The sequence below is a fragment of the Camelina sativa genome, chromosome 5, assembly GCF_030686135.1.
Source record: "Camelina sativa cultivar CO46 ecotype springtype chromosome 5, ASM3068613v1".
Lineage (NCBI taxonomy): Eukaryota > Viridiplantae > Streptophyta > Magnoliopsida > Brassicales > Brassicaceae > Camelina > Camelina sativa.
Window position 1 is genome coordinate 4,708,041 of NC_141884.1, and position 19,359 is coordinate 4,727,399.

Below are 19,359 nucleotides of genomic sequence, written 5' to 3' on the forward strand. Positions count from 1 at the left end.
AAAACCCGTTTAAATTGGGTCTTTTTGTGACCCGTTTGGGCTTTCTCTACTTTTGTTAGTTAAAATTCCTATTTTTTTCTATCAATCCCTCTTTCTCCGGGAACACTCTTAAAACCTAAGTCCGATCGAAGAAAAAAAAGTGATCAGTTACTTTCGAAATTTTCCGACGGCTACGTCAATCTGAACCCTAATGGATCATCCAGAAGATGAAATCCACAACAGCGAGAAACAAGACGACGAGGTTTGATTTGATTTTCCTGATTTCTGATGGTCCTTTTTGCTCGATGAAATCGAAAATTTGATTCCTCATGCTTTATTTTCAGGAAGCTCTTGCTCGGCTTGAAGAGATTAAGAAGTCAATTGAAGCTAAAATGACTCTTCGTCATAATAATCTCAATCCTGAACGACCTGGTTAGTTTCATTGAATGTTTTTAGTTTCCTGCTTCTTAATAATAGAGGTGGAAGAATTGAACTATTCGTGGTTATGCTTAGGATGATTCTATTTATGAATAGAGTTGTTACTGAGACTGAGTCCTCCATGTTTACAGATACGGCATATCTTAGGACTCTTGATTCTAGTATTAAGCGGAATACAGCAGTTATCAAAAAGTTAAAGCAGATTAATGAGGAGTTGCGAGAAGGTTTGATGGATGATCTGCGAGGTATTAATCTTAGCAAGTTTGTTAGTGAAGCTGTTACTGCCATCTGTGAGGCTAAGCTCAGAAGCTCTGATATTCAAGCTGCTGTTCAGGTTTTGCCTTGCTCTTTCCTATCTTGTTCTTTTGTTTTTTGTTTACGTCTGCTTTTGCTCAGAAGTTCTCTTGTTGTATCTTGGTTTTTTCTTCATAAGAAAGTTATCTACTGTTACTGTTAGGATGTCATGGATTGGAGTAGATCAGTGACCTTTTCTTATGTTATTCATGCGACTCTCGCCATCAACATGTTTCATTGAAATATTCAGTAGTTGTTATAGATAGTTTCCTAAAGCTTTCAAATACTTGGTATGTCAGTTCCCCTATCCCATTTTAGGTTTCTGTTGAAAGATATCTTGTTCTCTTAGTTTAGATGATAGTTGGGTCTCGTTTTCAGTTTGTTATTTCTTATGGAGCACATTAAGTAGCATACGACAGTGCTCTCTGCTCAGAATATCTTTTCAAAGCTAACCATTTATTTATTTTGACAGATTTGCTCGCTACTTCATCAGAGGTATAAAGAATTTTCTCCTAGTCTAACACAAGGGCTCTTGAAAGTCTTCTTTCCTGGAAAATCTACCGAAGATTTAGAAGCGGATAAAAACTCAAAGGCCATGAAAAAGCGGAGTACCCTAAAACTACTTCTGGAGCTTTACTATGTTGGAGTAATAGAAGATAGTAACATCTTTATTAATATTATTAAGGATCTTACCAGTGTTGAACAACTGAAAGACAGAGATACGACCCAAACAAATCTGACACTTCTTGCCAGTTTTGCTCGACAAGGAAGAGTTTTTCTGGGGCTTCCTATTTCTGGACAAGACGAAGATGTAATGTAGATTTGGAGATCAACTTAATTTGTACCTCCATATTTTCCGTTACTTGGCTAAATGTGACTAATGTTTACTATAGTTTTTCAAGGGTCTCGGCGTAACTGCTGATCAGAAAAAGAGTTTTAAGAAAGCTTTCAACACATATTATGATGCTCTTGCAGATCTCCTTCAGTCTGAACACAAGGTTAGATCCCCAATTGTTTGCCATGTGCTTATGTGCAGGAACTTTTTACCGATATTTTTCTTGCCTGAATATGCTATATTTCCTCCTTTTCTTTTTCTTTTTCTTTTTCATTTTGCTAGTTTTCCCTTTTTCTGTAGTATCTTTCTAACAGTTTTCTTTTAACAGTTACTTCACCAAATGGAGAAGGACAATGCAAAACTGGTAAATGCTAAAGGGGAGCTTAGTGAAGACAGTGCATCTTCGTATGAAAAGCTGAGGAAATCATATGACCATCTCTATCGAAATATCTCATCGTAAGTCCATTCGTATAAATCTACTAGGTTTTCTTGTTCTTGTTGGGTCTAACTGTTATGGACTTACATGCAGAAAACCTTGGAAATGTATCATAATTATAATCATTTAATCGATATGTATGTTGGTAGCTTTGTAGCTATCTTCTCACTTCGCATAAAAATTATCTATAACACAAGCTATTATTGAGCTCTCAGTCCTTCCATAATATCTTCCTGAAGTGTAAATAGCATGTTTTCGCTGTCATTGTAGTATGTACAGATAGTTTCATTGTTTAGATCTTGGGCATGCATCAGTTCATTTGCCAAACTCTTTATTTTTATTGTGACATGTGCTTACCAATTCACTGGGAACCGTATAATATTTCTGAATTGAAGTTTGGAAGTCATTTTAGATATATGGTGTTTATCCTCTCTTCCCACATCTTTGACTTGAATGGATATCTGGCACATGAATATCTACAGTTTCAACATTCACAGCTTATTAAATATTGGGTTGGAGACAAACTCAGTTGCTTAAGCATTCTCATCTAATTCCATATACCCTGCATAATTTGTTATGAATTTTTTATGTCCTGTTGCAGTTTGGCCGAATCACTTGATATGCAGCCTCCTCTTATGCCAGAGGATGGTACAACTAGGCTCACAGCAGGGGACGAAGCCTCACCCTCTGGTGCTGTAAAAGATACATCTGCCCCAGAACCTATTTGGGACGACGAAGACACTAAGACATTTTACGAGTGCTTGCCTGATCTGAGGTCAGCTCCTACTTCTACCAAACAAAGATATGGGAAAATGTGTAGTTGTCAAGTGGCATTCAGAAAGCGTTTAATTTTCTTAGAAGAGTCTTGACTATCTGGCTTTGTATTGCGTTTACTTTTTCTTTTAGTTTTCAATTGCTTATGTCTGATGCATTGTTTCTCTAGGGCATTTGTTCCCGCAGTATTATTGGGAGAAGCAGAATCTAAATCAAGCGAGCAATCTGCTAAAGCAAAAGATAAATCATCTGTAAGTGGGTGACATTCTACATTGTATTCTGCCCTCTTGATTTCTTAAGATATTGGAAGAAATCAATTGTTGTTGCTATGTGAGATCGTGCATGGTTTTCCATTTTGATATACTAAAAAGGACACTTGGTCGGTAATCATCACTGAATTGGTCACCTTGGAATGACATGATTTGCTTGTTGACAGATTTCGAGCTCCATATTTGTTCATTCTGAAAAACTAACTTATCGTTTTATAGAAAGCTTACATGTTTGATTTAATGCTTTATTGGGATTGATTGAAGGAGTCTAGCTCTGAAATTGTCGAAAGTCAACAAACAACTGAAGACACAATAACAGAGGTTCCTGCTGATTCTGGTAGTATGCCTGATGGATCAAATACTGAGCAGCCAAAAGAGAAGGAAGACGTAGATAAGGAAAAGGCTAAAGATACTAAGAAGGAAAAAGGGAAAGAAAAGGATACTGAGAAAAAATTGGAAAATGAGAAGGAGAAAGGTAAGAGTCTTGACGTGGCAAACTTCGAAAGATTGTTACAACGACTACCTGGTTGCGTAAGCCGTGATCTTATTGACCAATTAACGGTAAGAGTCCGTGAAATGGTTTTCTAGTTGATGTTGTTTCTGCTGAACCTTTTTCTCCGTTGTTTATATCTGTGGTTTTATTTCCAGGTGGAATATTGTTATTTGAATTCCAAGACAAACAGAAAAAAACTTGTCAAAGCGTTATTTAATGTCCCTAGGACATCTCTGGAGTTGCTAGGATACTATTCGCGTATGGTTGCAACACTAGCAACGTGCATGAAGGATATCCCATCTATGCTTGTGCAGATGTTGGAGGACGAGTTTAATTCTCTGGTCCATAAAAAGGTTGGCTAAATCTATTGCATTGTTGACAATAAGAAGTAATTAATTTTACTTTCAATACATTTGACTATGACTGCACTTTTAACCTTTAAGCATGAGTGAAGTGAATTTACTCTGCTGATGTGAATACCTCTGTTCTCAGCTTCACTCCCAATATTCCCTTATAAACAGTGTTCAAATGTGGTGATGTCCTTCTGATGTAGTTGCAAATTTAATTTTGTGCAGGACCAAATGAATATCGAAACAAAAATCCGAAACATCAGATTTATTGGAGAACTTTGCAAGTTTAAAATTGCACCTGCTGGACTTGTATTCAGTTGTTTAAAGGTATAACTGCACAACCCAATATGCGTTCTATAGAGATGTTTTTTTCCTGAATTCTCTGAACTTATGGTAAATACGTTTCAATTAATATATTGAGTCACTTGAATCCTCTTACCGGATATCGAAATGTAATTGTATGGGGACAGATTCTATCCTCGTTGGTGTGAGCCATCCAACTCTATAAATCTTCACTTCTCCTTTTTTTTTTGGCAGGCTTGCTTAGATGAGTTTACTCATCATAACATTGATGTTGCTTGCAATCTTCTGGAGACATGTGGCCGTTTCCTTTATCGATCTCCCGAGACCTCACTCAGGATGACAAATATGCTGGACATATTGATGCGCCTGAAAAATGTCAAGAATTTAGATCCTCGCCAAAGCACTCTTATAGAAAATGCCTACTACCTTTGTAAACCTCCCGAAAGATCAGCAAGAATTTCTAAAGTTCGTCCACCATTGCATCAGGTACTCCGACTTCCATGTCTTTTATCTTTCGAATAATTTTCATTGTTCAATTGTATTGGCGATTTTTTTTTTCTTATACTTTTATTAAAATTCTGCAGTATATTCGAAAATTGCTATTCTCGGATCTTGATAAAGAATCCATTGTGAACGTTCTGAAGCAACTGCGGAAGCTGCCTTGGAGTGAATGTGAGCAATACATCTTAAAGTGCTTTATGAAAGTTCACAAGGGAAAGTATGGTCAGATTCACTTAATTGCTTCCTTGACTTCTGGTTTGAGCCGCCATCATGATGAGTTTGCAGTGGCTGTTGTTGATGAGGTATGTTTTTTCTAATGTATCTAATAGACTAATACATATGGCGTTAAATCCGCAGCAATTTATAGGTCTACGATGCTAAACTCCCTTCTTTTAGTCAAGAGAAATGAAAATTGCAGTCTAAGTTGAAATGGAATTGCTTCTTATGTGAAATTTGACGTGTCAGTAAAGCCTAAAATAAGCATGTTGTGAAAATTGCTAGGAGGAACATGCCTATAGGTTTGGATTCCGTGTTGTTTGAAATCAGGACAGTGTATAAGATACTCTCGCATCATTTAATTTGATCTTTGGTGTATTTTCTGAAGTTACGTGGTACATTGTTTTCTCTTGAAGGTCCTGGAGGAGATAAGGGTTGGGCTTGAGTTGAATGAATATGGGGCACAACAGAAGCGACTAGCCCATATGAGATTTTTAGGGGAGCTGTACAATTATGAGCACGTAGATTCATCTGTGATATTCGAGACGCTTTATTTAACTCTTTTATATGGTCATGATACTTCAGAGGTACGTTAACCTAAGACTCTTCCAGAGTTCAACCCTCTATTAAAATTTACATGTCTTTGTGTGGTTTGGCATTTAAAATTTTATAATTATGTCTCTTCTCGTCTTAATCCAAAACAAAAATGGCTCTTCTCGTGCTTACTTTCTTTTGTATTCCTCATGATATACAAATGTAGAATACTATGCTGTAAAACTGATTTAAACTGCTGGTTTTATCTTAGGGAAAGGCTATGTGTCGCTCACTTAATTTTAGTCTTTCTCTTCCACTGATTGATTGTTGCGTATACTGTTATGATGTTAGCAAGAGGTGCTGGATCCACCAGAAGATTTTTTCCGTATCAGGATGGTTATCATTCTTCTGGAAACCTGTGGGCACTACTTTGATCGAGGTTCATCAAAGAAAAGGCTTGATCAATTTTTGATACACTTCCAGAGATACATACTCAGCAAGGGTCACCTTCCCCTGGATATTGAATTTGACTTGCAGGTTAGTCTTAATTAATATTGTACACTCACATATAGGGGCATGAGATTAGTTTCTTTTGTAGAAATTATCCAATTTCCATGTAAAGGTGCAGGCTATCTGTACCAAATAATGTGTCTTAACTTCTCTCTCAATGCAGGATCTATTTGCCAATTTGAGACCCAGTATGACCCGTTATGCAACAATTGAGGAAGTCAATGCAGCTATACTGCAGCTGGAAGAGCGTGAGCATTATTCTTCAGGAGACAAAGTCAGTGTAGAAAGACACTCAGACACAAAGCCTCCAAGTAGGTCATCGTCAGTTGTAGAAGGTATTGGAGTGAATGGAGAAGCTCACGGAGAAGAAAGCGACAGTGATTCTGGTAGTGGCTCCGTGGTCCGAGATGGACAGAACGAAGAGTTGGATGATGGAAATCATGACCGGGGATCTGAGAGTGACGATGGGGATGACTATGATGATGGAGATGGACCTGGATCTGATGATGATAATAAATTTCGTGTTAGGCAAAAGGTGGTAACTGTAGATCCTGAGGAACTAGCAGACTTTGATCAAGAACTGAAGGCTTTACTTCAGGTAAGTTCAGAATTTCAGATCGGTCTTTTGTATATTCTCTAATTTAGCTGGATAGAGAAACCAATTAACACTAATGCAGGAGGGAACTAATTTGTACTAATTTGAACATGGTTAAGAACTGATATGGTTTGTGGATTGCAGGAGAGCATGGAGCAAAGGAAGCTAGAATTACGTGGTAGACCGGCATTGAACATGACAATACCGATGAGTGTTTTTGAAGGGTCTGGAAAAGATCATCATTTTGGGCGGTTAGTAGGTGAAAATGGAGAAGAATTGTTGGATGAAGAGAACGGAGAGCAAAGAGAGGTTCAAGTGAAGGTCCTGGTGAAGAGAGGGAACAAACAACAAACAAGGCAAATGCTAATCCCGAGTGATTGTTCGCTAGTGCAGAGCACAAAACAGAAAGAAGCTGCGGAATTGGAAGAGAAACAAGACATAAAGAGGTTAGTACTCGAGTACAATGAGAGGGATGAAGAGGAAGCGAATGGGTTAGGGACACAGATATTGAATTGGACTCCTGGAGGAGGCAGAGGATTCACTCGAGGTACCGGGGAAGGCAGTGGGAGTCGCGGCGGGTCTCGTCACCGGTTTTATTATCATCAAGGAGGTGGTGGTTCGTATCATGCCCGGCGAAAGTAAATTCATCCGGTTTAGGATATGATAATCTTGCCTGTGTCAGAGATATGATGAGGATGTGGTTTCAATCTCGTGCTTAGGATGTGATTTAAATTGTTTTTTTTTAAGTGTTGCAAAAGTTGTAAAATCATATATTTTTCTTTTGAATATAATTTTAACATTACATTCGAAAAAACAAAATCTTGACTTTGACAGAAGCAGTAATAGTTAGCTTTTTGCTATAGCTCAAAAGTGAAAATATCACAAGAAATCAATCTGACGAGTTATTGTGACAAAATTTGATATATTCGGCTTCAAATTCTATACTGATGGTTAAGTAAATTATGTGCTGGGATATGTGGATTAGCTTTGTGTGTGACCATTTTTGTTCCAGCTTGTTTGATCCAACTTTTTAACTTGGGATTTTGAAAATGCGAAGCTCTTAGAAACATAATGAATATATATACAATAAAACCTCTATTTTTTCTTTTTTTTACAACAATAGAATTGACTCAAACAAGCCAATTAGGAAAAGTACAGCTAACAGATGTAACCACGTGCGGTTGAGTACGAACTTGTCGTGCTAATCGATCCGCAAGTACATTCGCATTCCTAGGAATCAAAGTTAACGAGAATCTTGTAAACTCCTTCATATCCTCTATAAAATACAATAAAACCTCTATAAATTAATAAACAATATAAATTAATAAATTTTGCTGTAAAAAAATAACAAAATTCGATAAAATAATAAGATAATATATTTTTTAAAATTCATATGTAAAATATGGTCCTAATAATATCATAAATTAATAATTAATTTTTTGATAACCTACTTTATTCAGCAATCTAATTCATGCCAGAACGAATCAAGGAAAAACTTACAAAGAGACCAGTTACAATAAAAGATCTTATGATAGTCAATATGGGACCTTGTACAAAAAAAATTGATAATTCAATATAGAAGTTGATAATTAAATTCAGATTTTTGTACAAAAAAACTACCATTATTACTATTGATCAGTAAAATTCATATCTTTCAATTCATATTAAAAGGGGAAGGATTTTTTTTATGATAAAAAATACATTCATTTCATTCTAAGAACAAATATATATATATATATATATATATATATATATATACATATATATTTTATTCATTTCATATTATATATATATTTGTTCTTAGAATGAAATGAATGTATTTTTTATCATAAAAAAAATCCTTCCCCTTTTAATATGAATTGAAAGATATGAATTTTACTGATAAAAAATACATTCATTTCATTCTAAGAACAAATATATATATAATATATATATATATATAAATAATATATTTATTTATATATATACATATATAATAATGTATGCTTCTCCTAAATCTCATATATGTAAAACAATTGTTATGTTGTATTTTCAAACTATAATGATATAAAATACTCTATAATATATCATAAAAAATAGCTATTTTTTAAAAATATATATTCAATTTCTAGATATACATCATTTACATTTTGATAGTTTGATAGACTATTAAAATACGACAATTGATATTATTTCATAAGTTTGAAATTATGTATTTGTATAAGTGAATTTATCTATAAATGTAATTTATCGTCAATAATATTTTTTAAATAATAAAAATTCAATTCCAAAACTATAAAATCGACAACATTCAAAAATGTAATCTTATTTTGTTTAAATTATCTCAAATCATAATTTTAAATAATTTTAAAATTAAAAAATATATCTATAAATTAATAATTATTATTTTGTAAATAAATTAATATCACTATAAATTAATAAAATGTCATGGTCCCAACATTATTAATTTATAAAGGTTTTACTGTAAATATTTATTAACATAACCTCTTTTAAGATCGTTGTTTATTATGTTAAAGTCATGTTACTATCACGGTAGAACCGTGCCATGCTGCTAAAAGTATCGCTCTGTTTCCAATACAATACTATATATGGAAATACAAAAATCGTTAATAATTTTACTCTCCTGAACCGTTGACATCAACGATAATTTGAGAGTTGAGATGTCCTACTACCTTTTTACAACAAAAGTCGTGGAACATCTAAAACGTTTAACTGGGAAATCTTAGTGATATTTTCAATCTACTACCCAATTGTTTCTTTCTTGCATTGTGTGACAAAATCCAAATTTGGTATTACAATTGTTTTTCCAATGAGTTTCCATATATAGTATTAATACTTCTCTTCGAGAAAAAAAAAGAAAAAAAGAGTTTACCAATCTAAAGAAAAGAGGATGATGAGAAGAAGAAAACATTAAGATTTAGTCTTAGAATATACGGAAAGGCCAGATTTAGGAGCAAAGGACGGATAAAAAAAAAGATTCCTTAAAACAAATCAAGTTTTTGTACTTTCAGCAAATCTTGAGAAAATGAAGGGCTGAGATATGCACAAAAACTTATCATCAATCTTTTGCAAATTATTTATCGTCTACGTGTCACGACCGAATGACATAAAGTAGTTTAAAGTCACACTCTCTCTTCAATTAAGGTTTTGTCTCTCTCTATCTCTCGTCCACACAGAAAAAGTAGTAGTTGGCTTTATTGGACCGACGCTTTATAGGTCCCCATTTACACTCTATTATTGTATTCATTGACAAATCTATCAAAAAAAGATTTTCTATGGTTTGGTTGTGGTGTACAAAAGAATACAAGTATACAACCATAAAAATCTTCCTCATATTGCATTTATGTTCTCATTGCCCAGTCCGTCGTGATATAATTAAGTTTTATAATTTCTCAAAACGTGATGCATGATATTAGAAAAGAGTAATATATGCACTGTGATAGCACTGGAAAGAATATGCAACGGATATCGCTGAAAATAGACATCACATAAGTTTATATCAATTAGTTTCATATTAATATCAAAAAATAAATTTAACATATGAAAATAAATCATATATAGACAACATAGTTAAATAATATATATATATATACACATGTTTATTTTGGTGTCGGATCAAGATTTCCGTACATCAAATTAATCTTCATCAGTATATACTCAATATTCATCGTAACATTTTGTAATATTCGGACCTATATGACTATATACACTATATATAGAAACTGAAAACATATGAGAAATTGAGAACGACCAATTAATAATTTGAGTTAGATATTTTGGGTGATATATAGTAGTATCTCTAATATTTTTAAATCGATAATGATATCTCACACATGTTTGAATATGAAAAAACAAGTACATAAAGCAATCAATTAATGAACAAAAATAGGGATGATTGAGAAAAAGTAGGCAATAAAAGGCAAGTGTAGAGACAATCGCATTGAACACGTCCCAAGTTCTTTTTGGTTCTTTCTTTCTTCCCTCTTTTGTAGACTCTCTCTTCTCTCTCTGTCTCTAGAGTCACCGGAATAATCACTACAAACGACGCCAGTTTACTCCTTCCAAGAAAGATTCATGTTGGACCTCAACCTCGGAATCTTGTCGACACATAACGGAGATGAAGACTGCAAAGTACCAACCTCCATCTTCAATCAAGAAGAAGAAGAAGAAGATTCCAATAATCCCTCAAACAACAGCTTGTCTTTGATTACATTTGGAATCCTTAAAAGAAAAGAAGACGTCCAAGTCCTTCCTATGCCTCCTCCTCCTCAGGAGAGTGAATTATCCGGCGCCGGGAGTGAGTGGTTAAACCTGTCGTCGATGCAACGAAATAAACAAGATATGTTGGTGGTGAAGAAGAAGAGCCGACGTGGCCCTAGATCCAGAAGCTCCCATTATCGTGGCGTCACTTTTTACCGTCGAACCGGTCGTTGGGAATCTCATATTTGGTATTCATTTATGGACTTAAATTATAGTAAAATATATTTATCTTTATTTTTTATTTTTTTTAAATAACACTTGACTTTGCGATGTATGTGTAGGGACTGTGGAAAACAGGTTTATTTAGGTAAGTATATCAATGAGACTTTCTATTTCTTTTCATATTATACTAAGGTTAAACACCTTTTTCTGTTTAAGAGAAGTCTCAAAAGAGAAAACCATATGTTGCAAGATTTTCAGTTTTGTCTTTTGTTTTGTTTAAAACAGGTGGTTTCGACACAGCCTACACAGCCGCAAGGTGTAAGAAATGATAACAGATGTTACATATGGCATAGCAATAGTCCTTTCAAATATTATTTTCTTTCTTCTTCGTTTTTTGAGATTTTTTTTTTTTGAAAAAATCACATTTTTAGAGAAATATATATTAGTTGGCTTATTAAAAAACATATCAGAGCGTACGACCGAGCTGCTATCAAATTCCGGGGATTCCAAGCAGATATCAACTTCATTGCGGATGATTACAAACAGGACCTTGAGAAGGTGTGTCTTCATATAAACTTATATTTGTTGCAAATATTATAGCTAAGCTAATTGATTTTTAGGTTTAAGTATGTGTTTATATATTAAAGAGACATTTGGACCTTCGATTAATAAACTATATCTGGATGTTTTGAATGATATATGATAGATGAAGAATTTAAGTAAAGAAGAGTTTGTGCAAACTCTTAGACGAGCGAGTGCAAGCTTAGCAAGAGGAGGTTCTAAATACAAAAAGAGTTACATGAAAAATGATCACATCCATCTCTTCCATAACAGGTTCGATTACTAAAGAACTTCATCGTTATTAATAATGACGCTCTGATTCTTCTACAGGGTACAAATTCATCAACTATATAGTATTAAAAATTTTAAAGTAACGAGTTTGATTCTTATCGCATATATGATTCACATATAATGTGTAAGTTGATTTAATGAAAGTGAACGAATGAATAATCATATAGGGAATGGAATGCCGCAGCAGCAAAATGCAATGAGATAAGGAAGATAGAAGGGGATATTAAGTTGGGTGCCCATAATAAAGGTAATTTATAAACGTAGGGTAACGATTATAAATATGCATAATAAACCATTGTTATGTCATTTAGGTGAAGCCAAAAACCCTAACCATAAGTTGACATTAACACATGATGTACACCTTTCATTTGATAAAACCAAACCTAGCATTACCTTTCAGAATCATTCTCTTTCAAATTTTAATATATTGGTATATATAGATCTTACTTGATAATAAAATAAAATAAAATAAACTATACTATATATCAGTTTTTATCTTCATATCTTTAGTTGTCGATTATTTATTGACACTACGACATGATTTACAGAAAAATCATTAATGTTTCAGGAAATGAGCACAACGATCTTGAGCTAAGTCTCGGAATATCTTCAACGTCCAAAAATATAACTTTGAAACCGGCAGATTATTACACGGGTTTGAATCGATCTATGACGAGTTTGCATAGGAAGGCGTTGCCCGTATTTCTACCGATCACAGAAACGAAACCGTTAAAGACAGTTGTAGCATCATCAGGATTCCCTTTCATTGCCATGATCAATTCTTCATCTTTGTCCACTTGTTTTGATCCATGATGGTCACACTACTATATACTTAATATTCTCCCGTTTTTTTTTTTTTTTTAGTCTATTGAATTTACGGAATGATTATGTGACTTATTTCTTTTTATAAATAACAAAAATCTATACTCAAATTCGATATTGTTGTTAATTAATTCGGTGTCAACGATGATAACTTCGAAGTGTAAAAGAATAAATACTGTAAATAGTAAGTGCACTATTGAAGAAGGGGTATTGTATTTGTGATGAACAATACTCCCTCCGTTTCATAATATAGGATGTTTAGAGAAGTATTTTTGTTTCATAATATAGAATGTTTCCAACTTTTTATGTAACTTTTAGATTAAATTTATATTTTATATTATGCAGACTTGATTATGATTGGTTAAACTTTTTAAAAGTAACTATTTTTTAATATGTGTGTTTTCACTAAAACATCTTATATTTTGAAATGGAGGGAGTATATTTTTGTTTTTTTTTTGGAAAAAAGATGGCTAGCTACACGAAGTATTGGTGAATACATGGTCACACATACCAAGTATACTATTGTATATTCAACTACACAAAGTATATGTATTACATGACCACATGCATGAACTATATGACGTTATGCGGTCAACATCATAGACATATAATCCAGTACACCGGTCAATTGATTCCGGCAAAGACCGGCGTTGACTCCAGCGTTGACCAACACTTAAAAAAGAAAATTCTAAATTAAAAAAAAAATTATTATAGCAAATTATTTATGGGTTTTCATGATTAAAAGACATTTTCTATTCAATATCCAAATATTTTTTTATATATCTCTAATATATTCATCTTATAATTAATTACTTTTTATTTTTCAAGCTAAAGTAAATAGTTAAATAAAAATCATTTATAATTATTTTCAAGATATAAAAATTCATTTATAATAATCTTCAAGATATAAAATCATTTATAATTATGTTCAAGATATAAAAATTTCTAATTATTTTCAAGATATATATATATATATATATATATATATCTCATTATCAGATTATTTAATTACTACAAAATCAATAAAATCAAATTCAACTACTTTCATTAGAAAATAATATGCAAAATATTGAGTATATGACTCTTTACTCTAAATTTTGCATGGTAATTGTTATAAAAAAATTTAGACACTCTTTTCTTTAAAATTTACATACTCAAAGTAACATATAAACAACAAAAAGTTAACAATATTTACTTTTAACATATGAACATTTTTATTTTTACTCTCTTTTACACAATTACAATATGTTAAATTAATTTTTAGAAATTTTTTTTCAAGTTTGGGTTCTCTATATTACATTTAGGATATATTTAGAAAATATATTAAAAATATCTTTAGATATTGAATTAACATATAAACAACAACAAAAAATTCACAATATCTATTTTTAACATATGAACATTTTCATTTTTACCCTCTTTTACACAATTACAATATGTTAAATTAATTTTTTTAAGGTTTGGGTTCTCTATTTTACATTTAAGATATATTTAGGAAATATATAAAAAATATTTAGATATTGAATAGAATATTTTTTAATTAATAAAAACCATAAATGATTTAATAAAATAACTTATTATTTTTTATTTTTTATTTTTAATTTTAGAAATTTTTTTTTGGTCAACGCCAGAGTCAACACTGGTTTTCACCGGAATTAATCAATCAGTGTACCAGATTGTATGTCTATGGTGTTGAACACATGACGTCATATAGCTCATGCATGTGGCCATATAATACATATACTTTGTGTAGTTGAATATACAATAGTATAGTTGGTATGTGTGACCATGTATTCACCTATACTTCATGTAGCTAGCCATCTTTCTTCCTTTTTTTTTTGCGAAGATAGAGAATGGTACACGTCGTCGTCGCCATTTGTAAAAATTTAAGTATAATGTCGTAGTACGAATCCCGCTATCTTCACCACAGTCACTCATTTCTTATCACTACTTTTTCCAATATTTAGACTACTATATATATTAGGGAATAAAACTAGACAATGTATGTGTCCCTATGAGTTAGTGCAAACTTGTAGGATATGTAGCTACTCGTGCTTGTATCCTGACGCCTTCCCGCTTCTCCCGACTATGTAAGGCTCCGGCGAAGTATTATCACTATTTATCTCCAAACCGCGATAAGCACGGCTGAGGAAATACTCGGGTCCTGATTTTGCAGTGGTTTGTTTAGTGAGCAAGTTATGATCATTGCCTTTCAATTGCAATGCTTTCTCTGCAGTTCGTCGCGCCAATGCCATTGTCTCTCCTGTGTCTTCTTCTCCATTCTTAGCTTGATCTGCAACAAGTAGCACAGTGTTTGTCAACCTCATGGAATGATAATTATATGGCTTTTGTCGATTGGAAAACTACTGTACTGAGAGCTTCCATTGTACCGTTTGTCTTGTGATCTTCTACGTAACCACCCTGAAAGAAGGAGAACCGTGGCTCCTCTGATTCGCTATGTGCTTCTGATTCTAATTTTACAGAGTTGATCACGTCTTGGAATTGCATTAGGTATGCACCAGTCCATTCACTCCCTCTGTGGAAACAAAAACTCCAAAGACGTCGATTCAGGAACTCGTGGATCGGATACAAAAACTATAAAGATTTCTGCATATAGTAGTTTCCCTATGTACGTACCTGCTAAAAGCAAGATTGGCTTCGAACGGAGTTATGACAGGGGACATGAACTCTTTGCTATCTAAAAGAGCGGTTTGGGCACATGAGACGTAGATGAATACATCGCACTAAGAGATAAAACACAGAAAAGAAAAGACACTAACTCATTTGACATATCTCACTTGTAATAATTAACAGCTAAAATAATGACAGGCCGTTGTTTAACTTACCTCGGGGAAGTTTGCGAGTTTGGCCGGATTAGGTCGTCCCATGGCAAGAATGTAAGAGTTTTTGCCAGCTGCAGATATGAGTGCTTGCATATGGTGAATCATATGAAGGTAACCAGCTGCATCCAATGCCATGTGATATTATTAGACATTCAATGAAAAACTTATCAACCTTGACATCACAAATGCATAAGAATGGGAACTTACCAACACCAAGAGTCCCTACCAAAATACCTACAATATTCGCATCCTTGGCTTTTTCCACCAAGTAATATCTGGAAAACATAACTCTTGAGTGAGGACTAGAAATACAAATCCACAGAGATGATAAAGAAAAGATTATAAGAATTGACGGATTTTGATATTTTTGTGATGTATTATGATGTCTGCTTGAAACAAGTGAGTATACCGTCGCTTAAGTATCCTTCTTTGTTGATAAAATTCCGTCACCAAAGAATCTTCTTCAGCATCATATCTGACTAAGATTAACAAACAAAAAAAACATAACCAAGAAAATAAGCTACTCAAACGTTTGACATAACCAAGAACTAGATCAAGAAATTTTCATGGATAAAGCCATATATTTATATACCTATGTCACAACCATTGAAGGTCAGTACTACATTGGCGAAAGCTGAACTGTCAGAACCGATCCAGAAAACTAGATAGTCCTCGATTTTGCTTCCTTCTGGCAAGTCCCAAGTTAGCCCTCCCAGTCTATAGTTTCTAGATGAGCTATCACTATATGGTCTCGGATGCTCCATGGATTCTCTAGGGTCTTTGGATGGACTAATAAATGAACACAAGACATTGGCTACAGAGAACTTCAACTGAAGAGATTCAGTCTTTGACACTAATCCTAATTCTTCTCGGATATGCGGAATCATATGGGCGTATTCTAGTCCATAAAGAATCTGAAAACAAAAAAAGTTCAAAGATTGAGAAAACAGAGCACTTTATCACTATTTCATAATAATAAAGATAAACTAGCTTCACATACCATAATAGGCTTATCGCTCTTAGACGAATAATCGATCAGATGCTTAACGCAGCTTGAGACGTTTATCGAAGCTTTCCCGAAAACGAAGAATGCTGGAAGAACCGATGTCCTGCAAAAAAAAACCATAAACAGTCACAGTAAAGACATTGTTTCAACAAGGGAAGGGAAGGGAAGGGAAGGGAAGTCAAGAACAGGGTCAATTTGACTCACGGGCTTAGACATGTTTGACCGTAATGAACAACACAGTCTGCGTCAAAATGCAAAGCTCCAACTTCATCAATGCAGCAACTACCGTACGTTGTGTCCGCCATAACAAAGAACCTGACTTCTCTGTCAGTAAGCAAACGAGTTTTGCTCTTAAGAGCACTCCCCACCTTAGTTGAATCCTTCAACAACTCATCCGGAAACTATTAAAAAAAAAGTTAAAAAAGTAAGCTTTTATCATCCCCATATACATTAAATTTAACAATGTTAGCAAAGAAACAAAAACCAAAGTTCATTCAGAAACTAGACTTCATTCATTACGTACCTGTAAAGCAATTCTGGTGAAGCTTTTGCTGATAATGAACTCTGCAGTACGATTAATCTCATACCTTGATTCAAACTCCAACTCCAACTCCAACTCCATAGTACGATTAATCTCATACCTTTCAACAACTCTGCTTCATGTTCATTGTTCAACTAATTCCAATAAAAAAAACATCACCCAAGTTAAAATCTTAATTAAGCTTCCATAGCAGAAACTAAATACGAATCAATCACAAAACAGTACCCAAAAAACAAAAAAAAACGAAATTAGTACCCGAATCAACGATGACTGTGATGAACAAATCGGATTTCTATAATCTGAAAAATGATGATTAAGAAAACAAAAGTTATACAGAAGAAGTAATTGTAGTATTCAACAGATAAAGATACAAAATTCAACAAGGAGAAGAAGAAGAAGAAGAAGAAGAAGAAGAAGAAGAAGAAGCAAAATTGCAAACAGAGGAGGAGCATCACTGAAAAGGCAAGAGAGCGATCGCAGAAGAAATTGCAAACAGAGGAAAATTGCTTCAAACCATGTCAACCAAAGCCCAATGTTCTAAAAAGATGGTTACTTTACAGAGAAAAACAGCAAAATACCCAATCAGTTGAAACTCTCAATTTAACAAATTCCGTAACAATCAAAAAGGGACGACAAAAGACGACAAAAGAGACATAGAACAAACTCACCACGATCAGTACAAAGCTCCGTTCCGTACTCGTGACTTAGGCAAAAAGACGAACACTTGGAGTGCATAATGAAAGAAAGGCAGTACTTGTTGGGCCCAAGATGGGTAATCTTAGTAGACTTATTATTCCAAATTTATCCTTTGGCCAATGAACTGTTTAGGGGATGTTATTGGTCTGTGATTTATAGAGTTTTAATGATTTTAAATATTATGTAAAATTTGTTAAACTATTTGGTGTTATTAGTTTTGTAATTTCTAAAAGTTCATTTAAAATCTAAATAAATTTGGTGTTATTGGATTCTACAAGATTGTAAAAAATTATTTTTCCAAGATTATAGAAAACTTTCTAGCAATTCTTCAAAATCTTTCACTTATTTACTTTCTATGATTTTATTGAAGTCATCAAAATTTTATATAAGTTAGAATCCAATAACACTTCCTAAATTTAACTCAATAGTAGTATTTTAAAGTTTAATTAAGTGTTAGTTTAACTCATTATTTCATATGCCAAAATAAAATATATTGATTTAACTTACTAACTCCAACGAAAAAACCAAAGCTTGTAACACTATGCAATAAAGGTCCTAAGAAAGTTAATTTATAACTAAAATACACGTCTACATAAAGGACATCTGCTAGCCAACTCAGACATGCGAGGAGAAAGACATGCAAGCAAGCGATGTTGGCTAGAGGATCACCCTTGGGGTCGAATTCCCCAAAACAAATCCCACATTCCCTATTGTATGGGAATGGGAAGTCTTGGGGAAGTATTGGGACAATAGGAAGTGGGAGTTCAGGAACTTCGAGTTCTTCGTCTTCAGAATGCTCCCGTGAAGATCCGAAGAGAGCCTCCGTAGATGCATTATCGTCATCTCCGTCGTCTTCAGAAGCAAACTCAGCAGAAGCACCACCAGCTTCAATATCTACATCAGGAGACGATCTTCTGACTGTCCAAAGAATGAGACAGAAGAAGAGAACGGGACATACACCGATTGCAATTCCAAACGATGCGTAGGATTAGTCTTCAACGGAATGCGTAGCAGAAACATTATCAATTGTGGTTACCGAGATTTTCATCAACACCTTCTTCATCTTCACTTATATTAAAAATCAGTGATATGTAGTTTGTTATTAATTCTTCTTATTTCATATTTTTTAATCTTTTATTTGTATTAATAGAGTATTATATAACATATTAGATGTTTGAAAATAAAATGAAAAATCACTTAAGAGTTGAGAACTTGTATTAAAGTTTTATACGAAAATATATTTTTAATGAAGTAACAAAATGCTAATGTGACAACAAAAGTCTATTTTATGTGTTATAAAAACACTTACAAATATTTTACTTATGGTTTGTTCATATATTTTGCTTATTTTTTCATATGTTTTGCTTATTTTACATATGTTTTGCTTATTTTTTTCTTAATATTTATTCAACATTTCAAAGAACCAAAAAAATAACTAATGTGATTCCATATATAAACAATCACACCTACAATTTATATTTATATAGAACTAGATTTTAACATGCGGTATACCGCGTGCAAATATTTTTATTATTATTTATTTTTTATGTTGTATTTGTTTGTTAAATATTGAATGTTTTGTAAATAGAGGAATAACTAAATTTTTTGACTGTTTGTAAAGCTAAATGTTTATATTAAATTTTTAACCCG

At 33.3% G+C, this 19,359-nt stretch overlaps 3 protein-coding genes across 14 annotated transcripts; 2 read left to right on the forward strand and 1 right to left on the reverse strand.

Moving 5' to 3' along the window:
- Positions 1–46: 46 nt before the first annotated feature.
- On the forward strand, positions 47–7,346 carry LOC104785518 (regulator of nonsense transcripts UPF2). Its single transcript, XM_010510739.3, has 17 exons — positions 47–241; positions 324–411; positions 549–751; positions 1,184–1,522; positions 1,605–1,709; positions 1,875–2,002; positions 2,584–2,757; positions 2,926–3,007; positions 3,290–3,586; positions 3,674–3,871; positions 4,094–4,195; positions 4,406–4,657; positions 4,756–4,974; positions 5,305–5,475; positions 5,774–5,959; positions 6,096–6,530; positions 6,672–7,346. The coding sequence occupies exons 1-17, from the start codon at positions 191–193 to the stop codon at positions 7,167–7,169; spliced, it is 3,528 nt and encodes a 1,175-aa protein (XP_010509041.2). The 5' UTR covers positions 47–190; the 3' UTR covers positions 7,170–7,346.
- A 2,992-nt stretch (positions 7,347–10,338) lies between these two features.
- On the forward strand, positions 10,339–12,733 carry LOC104785520 (AP2-like ethylene-responsive transcription factor SNZ). Of its 4 annotated transcripts, none has more exons than XR_015598321.1 (7): positions 10,339–10,975; positions 11,069–11,141; positions 11,235–11,265; positions 11,381–11,507; positions 11,656–11,783; positions 11,969–12,048; positions 12,370–12,733. XR_015598321.1 is itself a non-coding variant. In XM_010510740.3 (7 exons), exons 1-7 carry the CDS (start codon positions 10,602–10,604, stop codon positions 12,612–12,614), a joined length of 1,011 nt encoding a protein of 336 aa, XP_010509042.1. In that variant the 5' UTR covers positions 10,339–10,601; the 3' UTR covers positions 12,615–12,733. The 4 variants fall into 4 exon arrangements, 2 of the variants coding, with proteins under 2 accessions (XP_010509042.1, XP_010509043.1); XR_015598322.1 differs by having other exon boundaries at positions 11,420–11,507; XM_010510740.3 differs by having other exon boundaries at positions 11,069–11,094.
- A 1,744-nt stretch (positions 12,734–14,477) lies between these two features.
- LOC104785521 (uncharacterized) lies at positions 14,478–18,066 on the reverse strand. 9 transcript variants are annotated; one of them, XR_015598313.1, is made up of 13 exons: positions 17,682–17,793; positions 17,469–17,565; positions 17,269–17,312; positions 16,996–17,147; positions 16,677–16,873; positions 16,467–16,575; positions 16,059–16,380; positions 15,876–15,941; positions 15,674–15,741; positions 15,470–15,585; positions 15,261–15,367; positions 15,014–15,159; positions 14,478–14,916 (listed from the first exon to the last, which is right to left on the reverse strand). XR_015598313.1 is itself a non-coding variant. In XM_087513113.1 (13 exons), the coding sequence occupies exons 4-13, from the start codon at positions 17,092–17,094 to the stop codon at positions 14,669–14,671; spliced, it is 1,482 nt and encodes a 493-aa protein (XP_087369239.1). In that variant the 5' UTR covers positions 17,095–17,147; positions 17,269–17,312; positions 17,469–17,565; positions 17,685–17,830; the 3' UTR covers positions 14,478–14,668. The 9 variants fall into 9 exon arrangements, 5 of the variants coding, with proteins under 5 accessions (XP_087369239.1, XP_087369238.1, XP_010509051.1 ...); XM_087513113.1 differs by having other exon boundaries at positions 15,876–15,945; positions 17,685–17,830; XM_087513112.1 differs by having other exon boundaries at positions 15,876–15,945; positions 17,682–17,770.
- Positions 18,067–19,359: the final 1,293 nt, after the last annotated feature.